Source organism: Pongo abelii, chromosome 14 (genome assembly GCF_028885655.2).
Source record: "Pongo abelii isolate AG06213 chromosome 14, NHGRI_mPonAbe1-v2.0_pri, whole genome shotgun sequence".
Taxonomy (NCBI): Eukaryota; Metazoa; Chordata; class Mammalia; order Primates; family Hominidae; genus Pongo; species Pongo abelii.
The window spans coordinates 27,520,744-27,540,031 of record NC_071999.2 but is presented as its reverse complement, the minus strand read 5'-3'; the positions used below and the strand labels follow the sequence as shown (position 1 = coordinate 27,540,031).

The window sequence follows — 19,288 nt, the reverse complement described above, 5'->3', positions numbered from 1 at the left end:
CCGCCTGCCTCAGTCTCCCAAAGTCCTGGGATTACAGGCATGAGCCACCGCTCCCGGCCAAAATATATAACCTTAAGTGTAAGTTTACTAACTTTGGAAAGTACATACCCCAGCATAACCCAACCCCCGTTCAAGATCTACATTATTTTATTTTTATTTTATTATTATTATTATTTTTGAGACAGAGTTTTTCCCTTGTTGCCCAGGGTGGAGTGCAATGGCAAAATATCCCTTGTTGCCCATTGGAGTGCAGTGGCACAATATCAGGTCACCGCAACCTCTGCTTCACAGGTTCGAGCAATTCTCCTGCCTCAGCCTCCCGAGTGGCTGGGATTACAGCCGTGTGCCACCACGCCCAGTTAATTTTGTATTTTTAGTAGAGATAGGGTTTCTCCATGTTTGACCTTGAGGAACCCTGTGAGCTCAGGAAGGAAGGAGTGCCCAGAAGCAGGGACTGGGAGCTGGTTGGGGAGGACCAGAAATCAGGTTTGTGAAGGTTCCAGAGAGGACCTGTCCTTGGGAGGAGTGTTGGGGGCTGAGATGGGGGAGGGGGCATTGGCATGGTGGGGCACTCATGGAATGTCCATTGTGAGGCCGCACCACTGGCATCAGGGATTGGTGGAGAGGGAGTATAAAATCTCAGGGTTGCTAAGAGAGGGCCCAGACCAAAGAAGGTTTGGTGGAAAGCAGAACCTTGGTCTCCAACTAACTGCTCCTAAGCCTCACGCTCCCTTGCCCTGCGCGTCCTGTTGCTTCCCTGATTGACTTTCTCCGTGACCTGTAGCTAAACCTTTCACCAGCACTTGAGAACTTAATTTGAACCGGATCCTTTCCCAGACCCCTTTCTCCTCCTCCTCCTCCTCCTCTTCCACCTCCAGGTGCCCAACAGCCCCCTTCTCCTCCTTTCCCTTCCCTTCCCTCCCCTCCCCCTTCCCTCCACCTCCCCATCCCCGTCCACTTCCCTCCCCCTGCCCTAAGCCACCCCCGCCTCTGTCCTGGCCGCCTCAGGGCGCCCTGAGAGGACCAGGACATGCCGGTGTGGTGGCCGCTCTTTTGGCTCCTCCTGCTGGGATTTATCAGCCATCACCCCACCTATGTGAGTAGACGCTGGACCCGCGGGGTTTCTTCCTTGTTACCGGGCTGTGTCATGCGGCATGAAATTACACAGCTCAGGCCTGTAATCCCAGCACTTTAGGGGGCCGAGGTGGGCAGATCACTTGAGTCCAGGAGTTGAAGACTAGCCAGGGCATCATAGCGAAACCCCATCTCTACAAAAAATTCCAAAAAAGATTAGTCGGGCCTGGTGGTGCGTACCTGTTATCCCAGTTACCGGAGAGGCTGAGGTGGGAGGATCGCTTGGGCCTAAGAGCTGGAAGTTGCAGTTAGCTGAGATGGCCCCGCTGCACTCTTGTCTCAAAAAAACAAAATGGACCAAAACAAAGTGAAATATCATTTGATTTGTGTCATCTGGTTTGACTTTTTTTTTTTTTTTTTTTTTTTTAAGACAGAGTCTCACTCTGTCACCCAGGCTGGAGTGCAGTGGCAAGATCTCGGCTCACTGCAACCTCCGCTTCCGGGGTTCAAGCAATTGTCCTGCCTCAGCCTCCTGAGTAGCTGGGATTACAAGCACAGACCACCACGCCTGGCTAATTTTTGTATTTTTAGTATAGACAGGGTTTCACCATGTTCGCCAGGATAGTCTCCATCTCTCGACCTCGTGATCTGCCTGCCTCAGTCTCCCAAAGTGCTGGGATTACAGGCGTGAGCCACCGCGCCTGGCCAAAATATGTAACCTTAAGTGTAAGTTTACTAACTTTGGAAAGTACATACCCCAGCATAACCCAACCCCCGTTCAAGATCTACATTATTTTATTTTTATTTTTATTTTATTATTATTTTTGAGACAGAGTTTCTCCCTTGTTGCCCAGGCTGGAGTGCAATGGCACAATATCCCTTGTTGCCCATTGGAGTGCAGTGGCACAATATCAGGTCACCGCAACCTCTGCTTCCCAGGTTCGAGCAATTCTCCTGCCTCAGCCTCCCGAGTGGCTGGGATTACAGCCGTGTGCCACCACGCCCAGCTAATTTTGTATTTTTAGTAGAGATAGGGTTTCTCCATGTTGGTCAGGCTGGTTTTGAACTCCTGACCTCAGGTGATCTGCCCGCCTCCGCCTCCCAAAGCGTTGGGATTACAGGCGTAAACCACCGTGCCCAGCCAAGATCTAACTATTATGTCACCCCAGAAAGTGAACTCTCACTCTTCCCGGCCAGTCTCTTTCTTATCATGGGTTAGCTTGTTTATTCTGGAATTTCGCGTATACAGATGCATGCCATGCCATAGGTACTCTTTTGTGTCTGCCTTATTCTGCTCAACACCATGTTTCTGAATCATTACCATTGTTGTATGGTTCTCTAACTCCATCATTTGCATTTCAGACTCAGCATATGCTGAGTTCAACCTGTTGAAGGGCTATCTCTGTTTAATTCACCATCTTGAAAGAAACATTTAAAATTGAGATGTTTTCAAAAATATATAGTTAAATCCTGAGGAATCGATGTAGAAACGCTATCACAAACTGTCTGAACTTACTCAGGGGAAGTCTTCGTCTTCACTCACATAAGAGTCTAATGGAATTAATATCAACAATCTTAGAGAAATCCCACATTATTCGTGCCATTTTCATGATCTCCATGGTAATTTTTTTTTTTTTTTTGAGATGGAGTCTCACTCTGTCACCCAGGCTGAAGTGCAGTGGTGTGATCTCGGCTCACTGCAACCTCTGCCTCCCCGGTTCAAGTGATTCTTCTGCCTCAGCCTCCTGAATAGCTAGAACTATAGGCACGTGCAACCAGGCCCTGCTAATTTTTTGTATTTTTAGTAGAGATGGGGTTTCACCGTGTTAGCCAGGATGGTCTCAATCTCCTGATCTCATGATCCACCCACCTCGGCTTCCCAAATTGCTGGGATTACAAGCATGAGCCACTGTGCCCGGCCCACCTTGTTAATTTTTAAGCACTAAAATTTGATACTTATTTGTGAATGAAGTAATCCCTTCATTTTTTTTTCTTTTTTTTTTTTTTACTTATGCTGAGCTTTAAATGACAAAGATTCACATAATCCAAGAGGGAAGTATTATTTAGAGAGATTCTTTTATCATGTGATATATAATAAATGCATCCAATGTTACACATCAATTTAAAAAACAAGTAAATAACTTTAAAGAAAAGATAACTACTGGCCAGGCCCAGTGGCTCACACCTGTATTCCCAGCACTTTGGGAGGCCCAGGCAGGTAGATCATGAGGTCAGGAGTTGGAGACCAGCCTGGCCAAGATGGTGAAACCCTGTCTCTACTAAAAATACAAAAATTAGCCAAGCACGGTGGCAGGCACCTGTAATCCCAGTTACTCAGTAGGCTGAGGCAGGAGAATCGCTTGAACCCGGGAGGCAGAGGTTGCAGTGACCTGAGATCATGCCACTGCAATCTAGCCTGGGTAACAGAGCAAGACTTTGTCTCAAAACAGAAAAGAAAAGATAAGATAATTACTTTATACTTAGCTTGTCTTACCCATGAGTGATGGGCTGCGTGTGGCCCAGGACAGTTTTGAATGCAGTTCAACACAAATTTGTAAACTTTCTTAAAACATTATGAGATTTTGGCCAGGCGCAGTGGCTCTTGCCTGTAATCCCAGCACTTTGGGAGGCTGAGGCGGGCAGATTACCTGAGGTCAGGAGTTTGAGACCACCCTGGCCAACATGGCAAAACCCTATCTCCACAAAAAATACAAAAATTTGCTGAGTGCACTGTCAGGCACCTGTACTCCCAGCTACTCAGGAGGCTGAGGCAGGAGAATCACTTGAACCTGAGAGGCAGAGGTTGCAATGAGCCGAGAGCACACCACTGCACTCCAGCCTGGGTGACAGAGTGAGACCCCATCTCAAAAACAAACAACAAACAAAAACAAAAGCAAAAAAATGGCCGGGCATGGTGGCTCACACCTGTATTCCCTCCAGCACTTTGGGAGGCCGAGGCAGGCAGATCGCCTGTCAGGAGTTTGAGACCAGCCTGGCCAACATGGTGAAACCTCATCTCTACTAAAAATACAAAAATTAGTCGGGCATGGTGGCAGAGACCTGTAATCTCAGCTACTCGGGAGGCTGAGGGAGGAGAATGGCTTGAGCCCAGGAGCTGGAGGTTGCAGTGAGCCGAGATTGCACCACTGCACTCCAGCCTGGACGACTGAGCGGAGCGGAACACTGTCTCCAAAAAAAAAAAAAAAAAAAAAGGGAGATTTTTTTAGATCATCAGCTATTGTTAGTGTTAGTGTATGTTATGTGTGGCTCAAGACAACTTTGCTTCTTTTAATATAGCCAGGGAAGCCAAAAGATTGGATATCCCTGCTTTATACCAAGAAAGATGACACCCCACATTTGCAATGCCTAAAAACACTACCAGTCATCTGAAAAACACAAGACTTCTAACTTCTGTTCTTTTTTGTAGCAATGGAATCCCACGGTGATATCTGAGGGATGTGGTTACCTTTTGGAGGAGGTTGACGGTTTCTAAGGATGATTCTTTCTGAGTGAAATATTGTCAGTGTCATTGACCTTTTCATTATTTCAACTATTATTATTCCAGGTTATCAATTCTCCACCTGATCATTTTCATCCTGGGACTAACTTTTGTGGAATTCCTTGGATAGTTATCATTATTGTGTTTCTGGGAATTTCTACACTTGCTATTTTCCTCTGGAAAACTAGCCTTTGTGTGAGTATACTAACTTTCTGTAGAGGTATACTTGTAATCAAAAATAAGAAGAAATTATTTAAAACAATTCACGTTTCTGGACTTCATTATGAATATGTGGTTTTACCCAAAAAATCAGGGAAATGATCTATTAGCATAAGAATTATGAAAATATCTGCCATTTACATTACGAAAATTAAATAGGTTGGTGTTTGTTTAATAAAATGTCAACAGAGCTTTTGGTCAAAAATAACTTTTTTTAACCTTAGTGTTATTTATCAGAAATGGAGTATGAGGTTTCATCACTTAAATAGGAAATTCTTTCTAAACTCTTCCGCTCTATAGTTCTACCATAAGGGTGGAAGGAAAGCTTCCAGTCTCCTCTCTGAAGATTCACTGCAGAAATGAGCTGACAACAGACAGCTTAACAGGAGAAGAAAAACATAGAACAGGCATAAACATGGGAACCAGCTGAAAAATGAGACTGCTAGAAGGGCTGGATGGTTGATGCTTAAAGAGCACCCTCTTCTGAGGGAAGAGGGAGATAGATGGAGATGTAGGCCATTTAGAGGGGCAGCAAATGATTTTTAGGGGAAATGGAAGAGCTCAAGGAACAAACAATTGGCCTGAGACAAAGTTCCTCTGAGGTCATAGGGATGAGGTGACAAACTGCCAGAAGGTGAAGGGCAGAACTGCACTGCATCTCATGATGCAGAGAAAGCCCCAGAGAATCTCTTAGAACTGCCCTCCAGAGAATCAATGAAAAGTGTGTCTGGGCAGGGTAATTTTGAATGACATCATTCAAGGTGCATGTTCCCAGTTGCAACTGGAGAGAGATCAGTATGTCAAAAGTCTGTACTTGGTAAGAATTTGGCTGCTAAGTTGTGCCATAATTTGTCTTTTGAGCCTTTTTTCCATTGGGTAAGTTGAGCTCTACATTTTCTCTTGCCATTCATGGCAGTAAAAATGTGGTTGTCTGGGGGCTGAACCTCCTTCTGAACAATGATCCAAGATAAAAGTACTAATACCACAATGCTTTTTTATATTCAAGGGAAGAGGAAGTATGTTTCAGTTTTACCACCTAGATAATTACACGTCATTTGGCACTGCCTTTCAAGATATGTAGAAAACAGAAAATATATGAGTTATGAAGATATCGAGGAACGTTTAACATTCTCTATGCCACTTAGTCCTGAAGAGGGAATTTTTGGTATAAATTGGAGGAAGATTTTTTTTTTCCCCCAGCCCCAAGATGAGTCTCCCTGTGTTGCCCAGGCTGGAGTATAATGGTGTGATCTTGGCTCACTGCAACCTCCACCTCCTGGCTTCAAGTGATTCCCCTGCCTCAGCCTCTCAGGTAGCTGGGATTACAGGTGCCCACCACCATGCCCAGCTAATTTTTGTATTTTTAGTAGAGTCGGGGTTTTACCATGTTGGCCAGGCTAGTCTCAAAACCCGACCTCAAATGATCCGCCCGCCTCAGCCTCCCAAAGTGCTGGGATTACAAGCGTCAGCCACCACGTGAGCCGGGGAAAGTTTTTAAATTCACCACTTTTTAAAAATTCCATTTAGGAAAGTTCAGTTGAGCTGTTGGACTTGGACAACTTCACACCTTCTCATCTTTGTCCTTATCATCTAGTCATCTATACCACTACCTCCTAAGCAGGGACATCATGGGTGCCATGAAGCATTCATGCATGATGGCATTTCCTTGCTTCTCATTTCTTCATGTGTTTGACATTCCTCCTAGCTCCAAACTGGGCCAGCTACCTTTCCTATGAAATCTAGCAGTAGCTGTGGGATAGATGTGGTTGCTCTTTCATCTTTTTAGATTACCCATGCTTCTCTCGAAATCCTAGTACATGTTTTGTTTTTTATCCTATGTGCAGAAATCAGAAAAGAACAAATTCTGCAAAGAATTTGAAAGATATTATTTCAGGCCAGGTGTGGTGGCTCATGCCTGTAATCCCAGCACTTTGGGAGGCTGAGGCAGGTGGATCACTTGAGGTCAGGAGTTCAAGACCAGATGGGCCAACATGGTGAAACCCCATCTCTACTAAAAAGACAAAAATTAGCCAGGCATGGTAGCGGGCACGCGTAATCCCAGCTACTTGGGAGGCTGAGGCACAAGAACCGCTTGAATCTGGGAGGTGGAGGTTGCCATGAGCCAAGGTAGCGCCACTGCACTTCAGCATGGGTGAGAGTGACACTCCGTCTCAAAAAAAAAAAAAGTTATTTCAATGACTACCTCAGGAGATTCATAGGTATCTGACCCACATCTGAGATGAGATTTTCATTGCATTTTAGCTATGATGAGAACAAATATTTAATATCTTAGAAGATTAAAAGCATACTGTGATAATATGGAAATCTTCGTGGGAATTCAGTCGTTATTGAGAATGTTTTGCGTTAGGTTCAAACCAGCCTCAATGAAGCTGATGTGAGGGAAGGGAAAGTGGACTCTGAGTAGAGCAGGGATAGAAGGAAGATGCTCCAGTGCAGATCAGGAAGGAGCAGGGGGTGAAATGTTACAAATTCTAGAACTCGGAGATCTAAAGGTAATTACTTCCTTTTCAAGTTGTGAAACATGTTAACCTGTGGTAAAATACTTACAACATGATAATTACCATCTAACCGTGTTGAAGTGTACAGTTCAGTTGTGTGAAGTATATTCATGTCTTTTTTTTTTTTTTTTTTTTTTTTTTGAGACGGAGTCTCACTCTGTCACCAGGCTGGAGTGCAGTGGTGTGATCTCGACTTACTGCAACCTCTGCCTCCCGGGTTCAAGCAGTTCTCCTGCCTCAGCCTGCGGAGTAGCTGGGACTACAGGCATGCACCACCATGCTCAGCTAATTTTTGCATTTTTAGTAGAGACGGGGTTTCACCATGTTGGCCAGGATGGTCACCATCTCTTGATCTTGTGATTCACCTGCCTCGGCCTCCCAAAGTGCTGGGATTACAGGCGTGAGCTACCGCACCTGGCCTATTTTTTTTTTTTTTTTTTTTTGAGACAGAGTTTCAATCTTGTTGCCCAGGTTGGAGTGCAATGGCACAATCTCAGCTAACTACAACACTTTCCTCCTGGGTTCAAGTGATTCTCCTGCCTTAGCCTCCCGACTAGTTGGGATTACAGGCATGCACCACCTCTTGGTGATCTCGGCTCACTGCAACCTCCGCCTCCCGGCTTCAAATGGTTCTCTGCCTCAGCCTCCCTAGTAGCTCGGATTACAGGCGCCAGCTGCCATGCCCAGCTAATTTTGGTATTTTTAGTAGAGACGGGGTTTCACCATCTTGGCCAGGCTGGTCTTGAACTCCTGACCCTGTGGTCCACCCGCCTTGGCCTCCCAAAGTGCTGGGATTATAGGCATGAGCCAGCGTGCCCAGCCATCATTCTTAAATTATTATTTCCTAGGTGTCTTTCCTCAAGACTGTCTTAAAGTCACAAAATGTACATGACGGATCCACGGATGTACAGCGGAAAGCCTGGAGGTCCAATAGCCATAGCCAGGAAGGTATGGCTCTGTTGGTGTCCCCATAGTGTGGAAATGAGTTTGCCCTGGAAAGGGAAAGAACAGCTTCTTGCCCTCAGGTTTCTCACCTTCTCCTCTCCTCACTCTCACCAAGGGCCGAGGTCCATCTGTATGCACACAAAGAAAGGGGTTTCTTCCTTTCCAGGAATTAAAATTGGCCTAGAAGACCTCTTTACTTCACAGAGACATATGGAAGCCAAAGTTCGAGCTGAAGTCCATAAGGTGACAAAGAATGTCAACAGTCATTACAAAATCAATGGACATAGGAAGACTGCCAAAAAAAAGTAAGATGTGCCTTGACAGAAATACTGTTGTATGAACCATGTGCCAATCAAAGTAGACAACTGTAAAGTCCTTGAGAATATTTTCTACAATATTTGTGGCAAATTCAGTGGGTTCAAAATTGAGTTTGTCCTTTCTGCTTGATTAGTTTAATCTGTATAATTCCTTTCCCTTCCTACATTCTTGTTTGTAATTTTTTCGGGGGAAGAGGAGGTGCTAGTACTGGCATTGGTTTTCCTTTCTCTCTCTTTTTTTTTTTTTCCTGAGACGGAGCTTTGCTCTTGTTGCCCAGGCTGTAGTGCAATGGCACAATCTCAGCTCACTGCCTTTTGGGTTCAAGCAATTCTCCTGCCTCAGCCTCCCAAGTAGCTGGGATTACAGGAGCCCACCACCACACCCAGCTAATTTTTGTATTTTTACTAGAGATGGGGTTTCGCCATGTTGTTCAGGCTGGTCTCGAACTTCTGACCTCAGGTGATCCACCTGCCTCAGCCTCCCAAAGTGCTGGGATTAGAGGTGTGAGCCACCACACCCAGCCTTTTTTTTTTTTTTTTAAATTTTGAGATAGAGTCTCGCTCTGTTGCCCAGGCTGGAGTGCTATGGCACAATCTTGGCTCACTGCAACCTCTGCCTCTCAGGTTGAAGCAATTCTGCCTCAGCCTCCCAAGTAGCTTGGATTACAGGTGTGTGCCACCACACTCAGCCAATTTTTTTTTTTGTTTTTGAGACAGAGTCTCACTCTGTCACCCAGGCTAGAGTGCAGTGGGGTGATCTTGGCTCACTGCAACCTCCGCCTCCCAGGTTCAAGCGATTCTTATCCCTAGCCTCTTGAGTAGCTGGGACTACAGGCATATGCCACCACGCCCGGATAATTTTTGTATTTTTAGTAGAGGCGGAGTTTCACCATATTGGCCAGGCTGGTCTAGAACTCCTGACGTCATGATCCACACACCTCGGCCTCCCAATGTGCTGGGATTACAGGCGTGAGCCACTGTGCCCAGCCCAATTTTTGTATTTTTAGTAGAGACAGGGGTTCACCATGTTGGCCAGGCTAGTCTTGAACTCCTGACCTCAGGTGATCCGCCTGCCTCAGCCTCCCAGCGTGAGCCACCGCACCCAGCCTGGATTGTTGAATTCAATGCTTGGGTCACCTCCAGATTCATTTTCACAGTCTTTCACATTTTGGTCATATTACATTGTATTTTGCTGCCATATGACTGATCTTTTTTTGTTAAATGTGAGATACTTGTTAAAAAATATTTAGCAATGAATTGAGACCTAGTAGCATGTTATCTTGCTGCAGAAGAGATGGGAGTCTACTTCTGGGGGATGGTCAGGGGTCCTCCATACAGGCTGCAATTGAGGTCATCAGTGCAGGCTCAGTCCCTACAAAGGCCAGGTATTTCCTATCCACCTCTGTTCTGATGTGTGACTCTTCTGGGTCTCAACCAGAGCCAGTGGACTTCAGTACGGGTTGCTTTCATTGGCAGACCCTCAATTCACTTGGTTTTCATCTAATCGCATGCATGTGTGCAAAAGCTGCTCTGCTTCTTTGCATCTCAGTAGTCCCTTCTGGAATTCAGCAATGAAACTCAGGGAAATGGGTTCCAAATGCGAGGATGTCTTTCGTCCTGGGTTTCCTTCTTCTCCATCTTGACCTCATGTCTGTTTACTGCCATGTTAGCAATTTGATGTATTCAATCATGGGTTTTATATTCTGTTTGGTGTCCCCCATTGTTCTCATCGGAGATTGGAAGCTTCAGATGCACTTATGCCAACTCAAGATTAGAATGCTTCCTTAGCTTCCCTCCAGAGTCAGGTTTTGTGTTTGTAGTTCCCAAGTGCACAGCAGGAGTAGTGAGGTCCTCACTGGCTTCTCATTTGCATTAATCTGTGAGCTCATTTAGCGTGGGGACAGGACCCTGCTCCCATTGCATTCTCAGCACCTCACCACACACTCCTTGTTTGAGGCCACTCCAGACAGCATGTGCTGAAGGATGCCCTGTGGTCAGAAACAAGTTTATTAACTTTCTCTTTGAAGTGTTTTTGTCCCTGTTTCCTAGCATTCTGGGAATTTTACACATCCTTCCTATAAAACCAAGTATCAGGTGAGGTCCTTAGGATCAGGACCATGAATCAAGTGGTGTGAGGGCAACACAGCAAGCTTGCCTTTTTAGGTCATTTCCTTTTTCTGCCCTCACTCTCTGTGAACGGAACCTTGTTACAGTCGGTCAACACCAGGGTGGATGGTTTGCAGTTGTCATCTATTTTCAGGACATAACACCCTGACTTAGGAGCCATTCCAATCATTTCTAATTCAATAGCTGTGCCCAGCATTCAGATTGCCTTTTCTCTCAACCAGGATCTTTAAAGTCGATGACAAGAGTTCCAGTCCTGAATCATGGCAAAGTGCAGTAGTGAACTGCAGGGTTAATGACACCATATTCTGGAAGGATCTCTCTATGGCTGATGGTCTCAGTTCCACCATCATCCTCTGACTGAGAATCAGGTCTCCCACAGGAGGAGTCAGATGAGGAGCAATCCTCTGCTTCCGATGGAGTTAGTTGTGATGAGTTGGTGAGGTCTGGTTTTTCACACTGAAGTAAAATGAGCTTTTGCTGTGTCAAGCACAAGACTGACCCCAGAGACACACATAGTGCACCTCATAGAAGCTTTTAATAGTCTTTATTTACTAAAGAATAGGACTAACTATAGAACTATGAAGATGAGCTGGAAATGACAGGTGACTTGCCAGCAGGCCAGAGTGTGATTTTTCTTTGTCCCTCAATGGGAGGTGTCAATTCTCCCTTTGGTTGTGAGAATCAGTTGGTTCATTTATGGGAAGGTTGCAGGGGGGCTCTTTGAATCACAGCCTTCAGATGCCAGAAGGGCAGAGGGAATCCCACATGGGCTGGTGGAGCTTGAGTGTGCATTTCCCTCCCTTCTAATCTCAGGAAACAAAACATGAAAGAATGTGAGCAAGCAGAAAATGAGAGGCAGCTATCAGAGGCAGAGGAGAATGGGAAATTGGAGATGAAAGAAATACATACCTACCTTGAGTTCAGAAACTGAACCCCACCCTCTTGGGAAACCCCCCTCTTGGGAACCCCCCCTCTTGGGAAACCCCCATTGGAATGTTGTTTTTAACCTTTGTAGAATGTTTAGACCCAGTAAATGCAGAAATAGAAACAAATGGTCAGAAGACATATCGAGAGAGAGAGAGAGAGTTGACAAAACAGAAAACAAAGTACCTTAAGGTTTACCAGTGACCAAAAGATGTGAAGTAGCAAAACATCTCCTGACCCCATTGCCAGCTAGACTGTGTGGAAACTCGGTTACCAGCCATTCTAGGGGTGGAGTGAGTTGTTGTCATCCTTAGGAAAGTGTGTTGTTGTAGGATCAACCACATCCTTCAAAAGGACTATGCCTGTTTATAAGCCCAGCTGTTTCTGCCCTGTGAAACACGGCAAGGATATTAATACAAAGAGAATAGAGCTTTCTGATAAAAGATGCTCAATGAAGGACGAATTAGGGATATACTGAGAATGGGGAAGGAAATTGTCAACTCAGAAGTCAGCAGGCAGTAAGCAAAAGAGGACGAATCAATACAGCAACAGTTTGGATCAGACTGTACTGTTTTTGTTTTTGTTTTTGTTTTTGTTTTTGTTATTTTTTCTGAGGTGGAGTCTCGCTCTGTCACCCAGCCTGGAGTGCAATGACGTGATCTTGGCTCACTGCAACCTCCGCCTCCCAGGTTCAAGTGATTCCCCTGCCTCAGCCTCCCGAGTAGCTGGGATGACAGGTGCCTGCCACCATGCCCGGCTAATTTTTTGTATTTTTAGTAGAGATGGGGTTTCACTGTATTAGCCATGATGTTCTCAATCTCCTGACCTCATGATCCACCCGCCTCGGCCTCCCAGAGTGCTGGGATTACAGGCGTCAGCCACCGCGACCGGCTCAGACTGTACTCTTATAGCCATCTGAAATACGTTTTCTAGGTATAGATAGATTGTGTAAGGGTACAGTTGTGAGGATAACAGAAACATGGCAGATTATTTAAAATCATCCTGAAAGTGGTGCTTTATCTGATGAAAGTGATTGTAATCCATAGGAAACTGTTTCAATGCATGCAAGAGTTGCGGCGGCGGGCAGAGGACTACTACAGATGCAAAGTAAGGAGCTTCCTCCCCGCAGTTGCACGATAGTTCAGTGCTGATGCAGATGATGCCATGGCCCTTAGACTCTCTCAACATTCAATTTCTCATGTGTTGGCTTTTTCAGATCACCCGTTCTGCAAGAAAGCCTCTTGCCAACTCAGTAAGTTTGTTTGTTTTCCTTGCTTTTGGACATAGTCTGCCAGGATAGGACATGGATGTATTTTTCTCCCCACAGCTCTGTGCTCAAGCCTTGCAAAGGGGGAAGGCAGAGAGGAAGGCTGCCTACAAGCAGCACAGGTAGGTCATTGTGATGGACATTTTAAAGGATGTTTTTGTTTTGAGATAAAGCTTTGAGCATCTAGTAAAGAACTTGGTGTTTTAATTCTTCAAGTCAATTCTTTCTCTGTCTTCTAGGTGTCAAATGAGGCAAAAGCAGAGAGTCCCAGAGAGACACATGAGTCAGGAGCCAGTCCAGGGACGACTGGGCCTAGAGAACCCTTTCTGGATGGGTAGGAGCTTGCTGTGAAGGCAGCCGCTTAATTTCTGCTGCACAACCCACACACCCTGCTTCTCCTTTTGGGGATGAGGGCTCGGGTGGGGTGATTGTTATGTTTCCTGGAAACAATTCCAAGCACTTATAAAGAGAATAGTTGTCTCGCTGGGTGGCAGGACCCTATTTTTCTCAGGTGCCTGAGCTGAATGGCTCTTGGCTAGTCCCCTGTGAATGGTGGAGCTCAGGCCGCTCCACTGACTGTGGACATTGCCCCACCCTGATGTCTTGGTTACTTTTAACTGAGGAGATGAACCCAGAAGGCAGATGGGCCAGCTCCCATTTCCACCTTGTTTCAGTGTGAAGGATTTATTTTTCTTTCACTTGAGAAAACAAGAATAGCACTTTAGAATGGGAGCCACATGTGCTGATGAGAGCAGAGATTTTCTGGCCATGTCTTCATGGATCAATATTGTAGCTTGAGATCTGCTTTAAGAAAAGAAGCATTTATTTACACTTCTTGGAACTTCCTTCATTCTTTTTGTTTAAGTTGTTTATTGTCAACTATATAACTCCATTAGTAAGTTAAATTTCTATGTAATCCTACTCCCCTAACATTTGAAGTGTAACCCTAAAACTTTCCATTTAATTTCTGTAGCTCTTACCTTTTCTCATGACTGTTCATCTCTTTATGTCCATTTCTGTTCATAAGTATTGATAATACCTGGCCAGGTATGAAAGTTAGATTAACTATGAATCCACAGAATTTTAAATGTCCCTATGGCTTGAAGAAGAGGAGCAGTGCTGTTCCTGTCCAGGGTTTATTGATATTCTTCCAACCATGGCTGTTCCTATTTTAATTTTGAGTCTGTGCTCACATGATGAGTGATTTCCTCTGATATGTACTGATTTAGAGCTCATTTCCAGCTGGTTAGAGCCCGACCTGTTCACAGCCTGTTGAGAGTTAAGAATACCCCTGGACCAGGGCTCTGTGTTATCTTCCTCAAGGATGAGGGTCCAGAGGGCTCCAGAGTCCTCTGAGGCATGTGGTCAATAAACCCTGTGCCTCTGGTAAGGGACCTGTGTGGCAGAGAGTGAGATGGCAGCGGAGGGTGTGGAGGGTTTGTTATTCTGCACAGAACATGCAAGCCAGATTTAGCCCCATTCCCTTCTCTGGCCCTTAGCAGATTCAGGACCTCATTCGGTTCCCATGAGGAACAGCAACGGCGTCCCAGCTGAAAACACAGAGAAGACAAAGGTAAATGCTGGGGACGTTTTCACTCTTCTTATATCAGGACACTTTGGTCTTTTCCGACAATGCCCTCTCCTGGCCTGGCCTCTGCTCTGTGGGTTCTGTGGTGTCTTTTCTGTCTCGACTTCTTGAGAAGCAAAATCTTCTCCATGAGCTTTCAGGCTTCTCCATTCCCAGCTGATCATCGTTGGTGGCACCTCCAGGATCCATAAAAGCTCAGGGACCGAGGGCTGAAGGGCTTTTACTGTTCTGTTTCCAGAAATAACACGAGGAGGCACCACTGACCTCCAGTACTGTAGGTCTCATGGCGCGGTGAACTCTGACTGATCCACCTTACCCAAGATGTTGTGGGGTCTTATTTCCGAAATATGTGGGATTTTCTTTTGCTGTGATTTTGTTTGCATTCTGCTATAATGTAGGTGATTAACGTTTGAAATATCTGCTGTATTCCCAGAAGTGAAAATAGTGAAAACGCATTAATCTAACATTAATTTGTGCTTTGTGCAATTTTGAATGCTCTTTGACAAGGCCAATTCCATAGTTCATCACAGTCCCATCCCTGTTGGTAACCGTGTTGTGCAAAAACACCTTCATACCCACCCAATGGGGCCCCTGATCTAATATTCTAAGTGTCAGAGGTTCCATATTTGTAATAGCAAATAGGCCCTGACTGTAAATTAGTGAAGAGTGAATGTAACTTATTACCTACAGGGACAATTCCAAATGAAGGCCTTAAATGATGCTCAGCTAAGCTGGTTCTTCTGTGGCCTCTGTACCTTGAAAAGCTGCCGAGTCCTATGATTCCACATGATGGGACTTGTACACTTGAAGTGAAACACAGTTTTCAAACTTGCTTTGTTTAGAATTCTCACTCATTTTTCCATGGAAAAAAGTATTCTTTATGTCCTAGTGCACTTACAATTTGGTATTACCTGGGAGTGAAAAGAAATATTACAGCCATGTCTAACTGACTTCTTGAGGTAAGATTGTTCTGTCAGAAATCCCTCTCCCAGCTCCCCTGAAGCTCTTCAGGAATCCACATCTCTCCAGAGCTCTTTATTCTCATGGGTGGCACCTCCAGAGTGAAGAAGATCCTTTGTCAAGAAGGGAAACAGAGGGGAAATGAGAGGGTCCCGCAGTCAGAGCTGGAATCTACTTCCACTCTGCCTCTTGCAAGCTGTGTGACCCTGGGCACAAATTCTCCTTCCTCTGGAAACCTCTGTTTTCTTAGATTTGGAGCAGGGTGGTCACACTGACCTTGCAGAGTTCTGAGAATCAGAGACAGAACATAAAAGGCCTGGAAAACATTCTCCAAAAAGAAGCTGCAACATGTGTGGACAATGGGCTTTTCATGCCTCTCTTACTCTCTGTTGACCTGGTGCAAGAAACATGCTCTTGTGCTGGCTGTGAGGGAGGAATGAGGATAGACATAGACACTCCTGTGTCTCAAACATGCTTCTTTATTAATCTGTTATGAATCTGTCATGACTCTGTCTTCCCTGGGGCAGGACCCCAGCCTGCCTACATTTGCAAACAGACACAGTGGCATGTGGAGACAACAGTGTGTCCCAATGACTTTTCTTTACTCCCCAGCTGTGGGCAGTACTCAGTGGAAGGGTGATATTATGACACTGATACTGCTATTTTGAAACCTGGAGGGTGGAAGGGTGCAAAAATCTATCACCAGCAACAGAAGATGCAGCCTGTGTTGGTGGCGGTAATTTTGTCCATCAAATGAATATGTGTGAATATATCCTCCTTTGGCCCTACAGGTCAGGATGGTGGCAGTGGAGCACCATCATTCCTCAGGATTGCGCTACCGGCCCTACCTCCCGGCTGAAACTTTAAGAAAAAGGATAGGCCGCAAGCCACGTCCTCCTATTCAGTGTGATCTGAGAGGTCAACCACGTCCATCAGTTAAAGGATGTCTGAGACCGCTGACTCTTTCTCGACTACAGTGTCCACTAGGACCTCAACCACATTCTACAACTGATGATTTTCTGAGAAGAGAGACACCTCAAGACGAGTGTGCCCTGGGACCTGATCCACTTCCTCGAGCTGATGATTTTCCGAGACTCAAGACACCTCCCGAGGGTCTTTTCATACCAATTTCCCCTTCTCCAGTTGATGATTCTCTGAGCCTCAAGACACCTCCTGAGTGTCTTCTGGTACCCCTTCCACCTTCTCCAGTTGATGATTTTCTCACACCACAGGCACCTCCCATCAAGCGTCATCGCCTGGGACCTGTAGCATTTCCTCGAGCTGATGATTTTAGGAGACCCAAGGAACCTCCTGACTGTTTTTTTGCACGCCTTCCACCTTCTCCAGTTGATGATTCTCTGAGCCTCAAGACACCTCCCGAATGTCTTCTGGTACCCCTCCCACCTTCTCCAGTTGATGATTTTCTCACACCACAGGCACCTCCCATCAAGCGTCGTCGCCTGGGACCTGTAGCATTTCCTCGAGCTGATGATTTTAGGAGACCCAAGGAACCTCCTGACTGTTTTTTTGCACGCCTTCCACCTTCTCCAGTTGATGATTCTCTGAGCCTGAAGACACCTCCCGAGTGTCTTCTGGTACCCCTTCCACCTCCAGTTGATGATTTTCTCACACCACAGGCACCTCCCATCAAGCGTCGTCGCCTGGGACCTGTAGCATTTCCTCGAGCTGATGATTTTAGGAGACCCAAGGAACCTCCCGACTGTTTTTTCGTACCACTTCCACCTTCTCCAGTTGATGATTCTCTGAGCCTCAAGACACCTCCCAAGTGTCTTCTGGTACCCCTTCCACCTCCAGTTGATGATTTTCTCACAACAGAGGCACCTCCCATCAAGCGTCGTCGCCTGGGACCTGTAGCATTTCCTCGAGCTGATGATTTTAGGAGACCCAAGGAACCTCCTGACTGTTTTTTTGCACGCCTTCCACCTTCTCCAGTTGATGATTCTCTGAGCCTGAAGACACCTCCCGAGTGTCTTCTGGTACCCCTTCCACCTCCAGTTGATGATTTTCTCACACCACAGGCACCTCCCATCAAGCGTCGTCGCCTGGGACCTGTAGCATTTCCTTGAGCTGATGATTTTAGGAGACCCAAGGAACCTCCCGAGTGTCTTTCCGCACCCCTTCCACCTTCTCCAGTTGATGATTCTCTGAGCCTGAAGACACCTCCCGAGTGTCTTCTGGTACCCCTTCCACCTTCTCCAGTTGATGATTTTCTCACACCACAGGCACCTCCCATTGAGCGTCGCCTGGGACCTGTAGCATTTCCTCAAGCTGATGATTTTAGGAGACCCAAGGAACCTCCTGAGTGTTTTTTCGCACCCCTTCCACCTTCTCCAGTTGATGATTCTCTGAGCCTCAAGACACCTCCTGAGTGTCTTCTGGTACCTTTTCCACCTTCTCCAGTTGATGATTTTCTGAGACCACAAACACCTCCCGTCCAGTGTCACCTGAGACCTGTACCATTTCATCGAGCTGATGATATCAGGAAACTCAAGAAACCTCCTGACTGTTTTGACTGTTTTTTGTTTTGTTTTGTTGTTTTTGTTTTTTTGTTTTTGTTTTTTTTTATTCTGTGGCAGGAAGGGGCCTGGTGTGTTGTTGATTCAATTTATTGATCATTTTTACAACACATAAATTCATTTAAGTATTGATTGTGCACCTATCATATGATACGCATTTTTTCATCACTCCCCCACTCCCAGAACCCTAAGCTTTTCTCACTGTTAGAACTGCTAGTTTATTTGTATTTCAGTCACTTTGACTATAAACTCCTTTAGTGTAGGTGCTTAGATTTTTTTCACTGCTTAGCCCCCAATGCCTGTATAGAGTAAGCTTTTTTTTTTTTTTTTTTTTGGTACCAAATGCCCAATGGCCAATTTATTCTGTTTCAATAACAACTAGGCATCATTTTCAAAGGGCCATATACTGACAACAGACTGCCCAGAAATTATCTCCCTATGTAGGAAAACTACAGAAGACAAGTTCTTAGACTTTTAATGCCCAATACAGTAGCCATTAATGACAGGTGACTACCGAGCCTTGAAATGCGATAGTCCAAATTGAGATGTGCTATAAGCTTAAATTACACACCACGTTTCAAAGCCATAAGGCCAAAAACTGTAAAATAGTCTAGTAATTTTATATTTATTATATATTGAAATGATATTTGGTATTTTGGATATATTGAGTTAAATAAAAGTTAAATTCACCTGTTTGGTTTTTTACTTTTAAAATGTGAATTCCAGAAAAAATTTTTTTTTTATGAAGTATTTATTGATGATTCTTGGGTGTTTTTCGGAGAGGGGGGATATGGCAGGGTCATAGGATGATAGTGGAGAGAAGGTCAGGAGATAAACACATGAACAAAGGTCTCTGGTTTTCCTAGGCAGAGGTCCCTGCGGCCTTCTGCAGTGTTTGTGTCCCTGGGTACTTGAGATTAGGGAGTGGTGATGACTCTTAAAGAGCATGCTGCCTTCAAGCATCTGTTTAACAAAGCACATCTTGCACCACCCTTAATCCATTTAACCCTGAGTTGACACAGCTGTTTCAGAGAGCAGGGGGCTGGGGGAAAGGCCATAGATCATAGAGCAGGGGGCTCTCTGAAACCCCTGTTTCAGAGAGCAGGGGGCTGGGGGAAAGGCCATAGATCAACAGCATCCCAAGGCAGAAGAATTTCTCCTAGTCAGAACAAAATGGAGTCTCCTATGCCCACCTCTTTCTACACAGACACAGCAACAATCTGATCTCTCCTTCCTTTCCCCACACTTCCCTCCCTTCTCTTCAACAAAACCGCCATCATCCTCATGGCCCGCTCCCGATGTTCGCTGTCTC

At 45.4% G+C, this 19,288-nt stretch overlaps 1 protein-coding gene across 2 annotated transcripts; it reads left to right on the top strand.

The window, feature by feature from the left end:
• The first annotated feature begins 276 nt into the window (after positions 1-276).
• On the top strand, positions 277-18,665 carry LOC129049638 (nuclear pore complex-interacting protein family member B4-like). 2 transcript variants are annotated; one of them, XM_054529410.2, is made up of 10 exons: positions 277-1,096; positions 4,640-4,768; positions 8,160-8,259; positions 8,423-8,561; positions 12,671-12,731; positions 12,841-12,876; positions 12,952-13,013; positions 13,131-13,225; positions 14,394-14,464; positions 16,231-18,665. In XM_054529410.2, the coding sequence occupies exons 1-10, from the start codon at positions 1,031-1,033 to the stop codon at positions 17,524-17,526; spliced, it is 2,055 nt and encodes a 684-aa protein (XP_054385385.2). In that variant the 5' UTR covers positions 277-1,030; the 3' UTR covers positions 17,527-18,665. The 2 variants fall into 2 exon arrangements, with proteins under 2 accessions (XP_054385385.2, XP_063570811.1); XM_063714741.1 differs by having other exon boundaries at positions 14,391-14,464.
• Positions 18,666-19,288: the final 623 nt, after the last annotated feature.

Bases quoted from the DNA above. Each gene is read 5' to 3' on its own strand.
- LOC129049638 (XM_063714741.1), top strand. From the start codon at position 1,031: ATGCCGGTGTGGTGGCCGCTCTTTTGGCTCCTCCTGCTGGGATTTATC. The intron at 1,097-4,639 runs GTGAGTAGACGC...TTATTATTCCAG, and splicing joins TCAGCCATCACCCCACCTAT to GTTATCAATTCTCCACCTGA. The intron at 12,732-12,840 runs GTAAGGAGCTTC...TGGCTTTTTCAG, and splicing joins AGGACTACTACAGATGCAAA to ATCACCCGTTCTGCAAGAAA.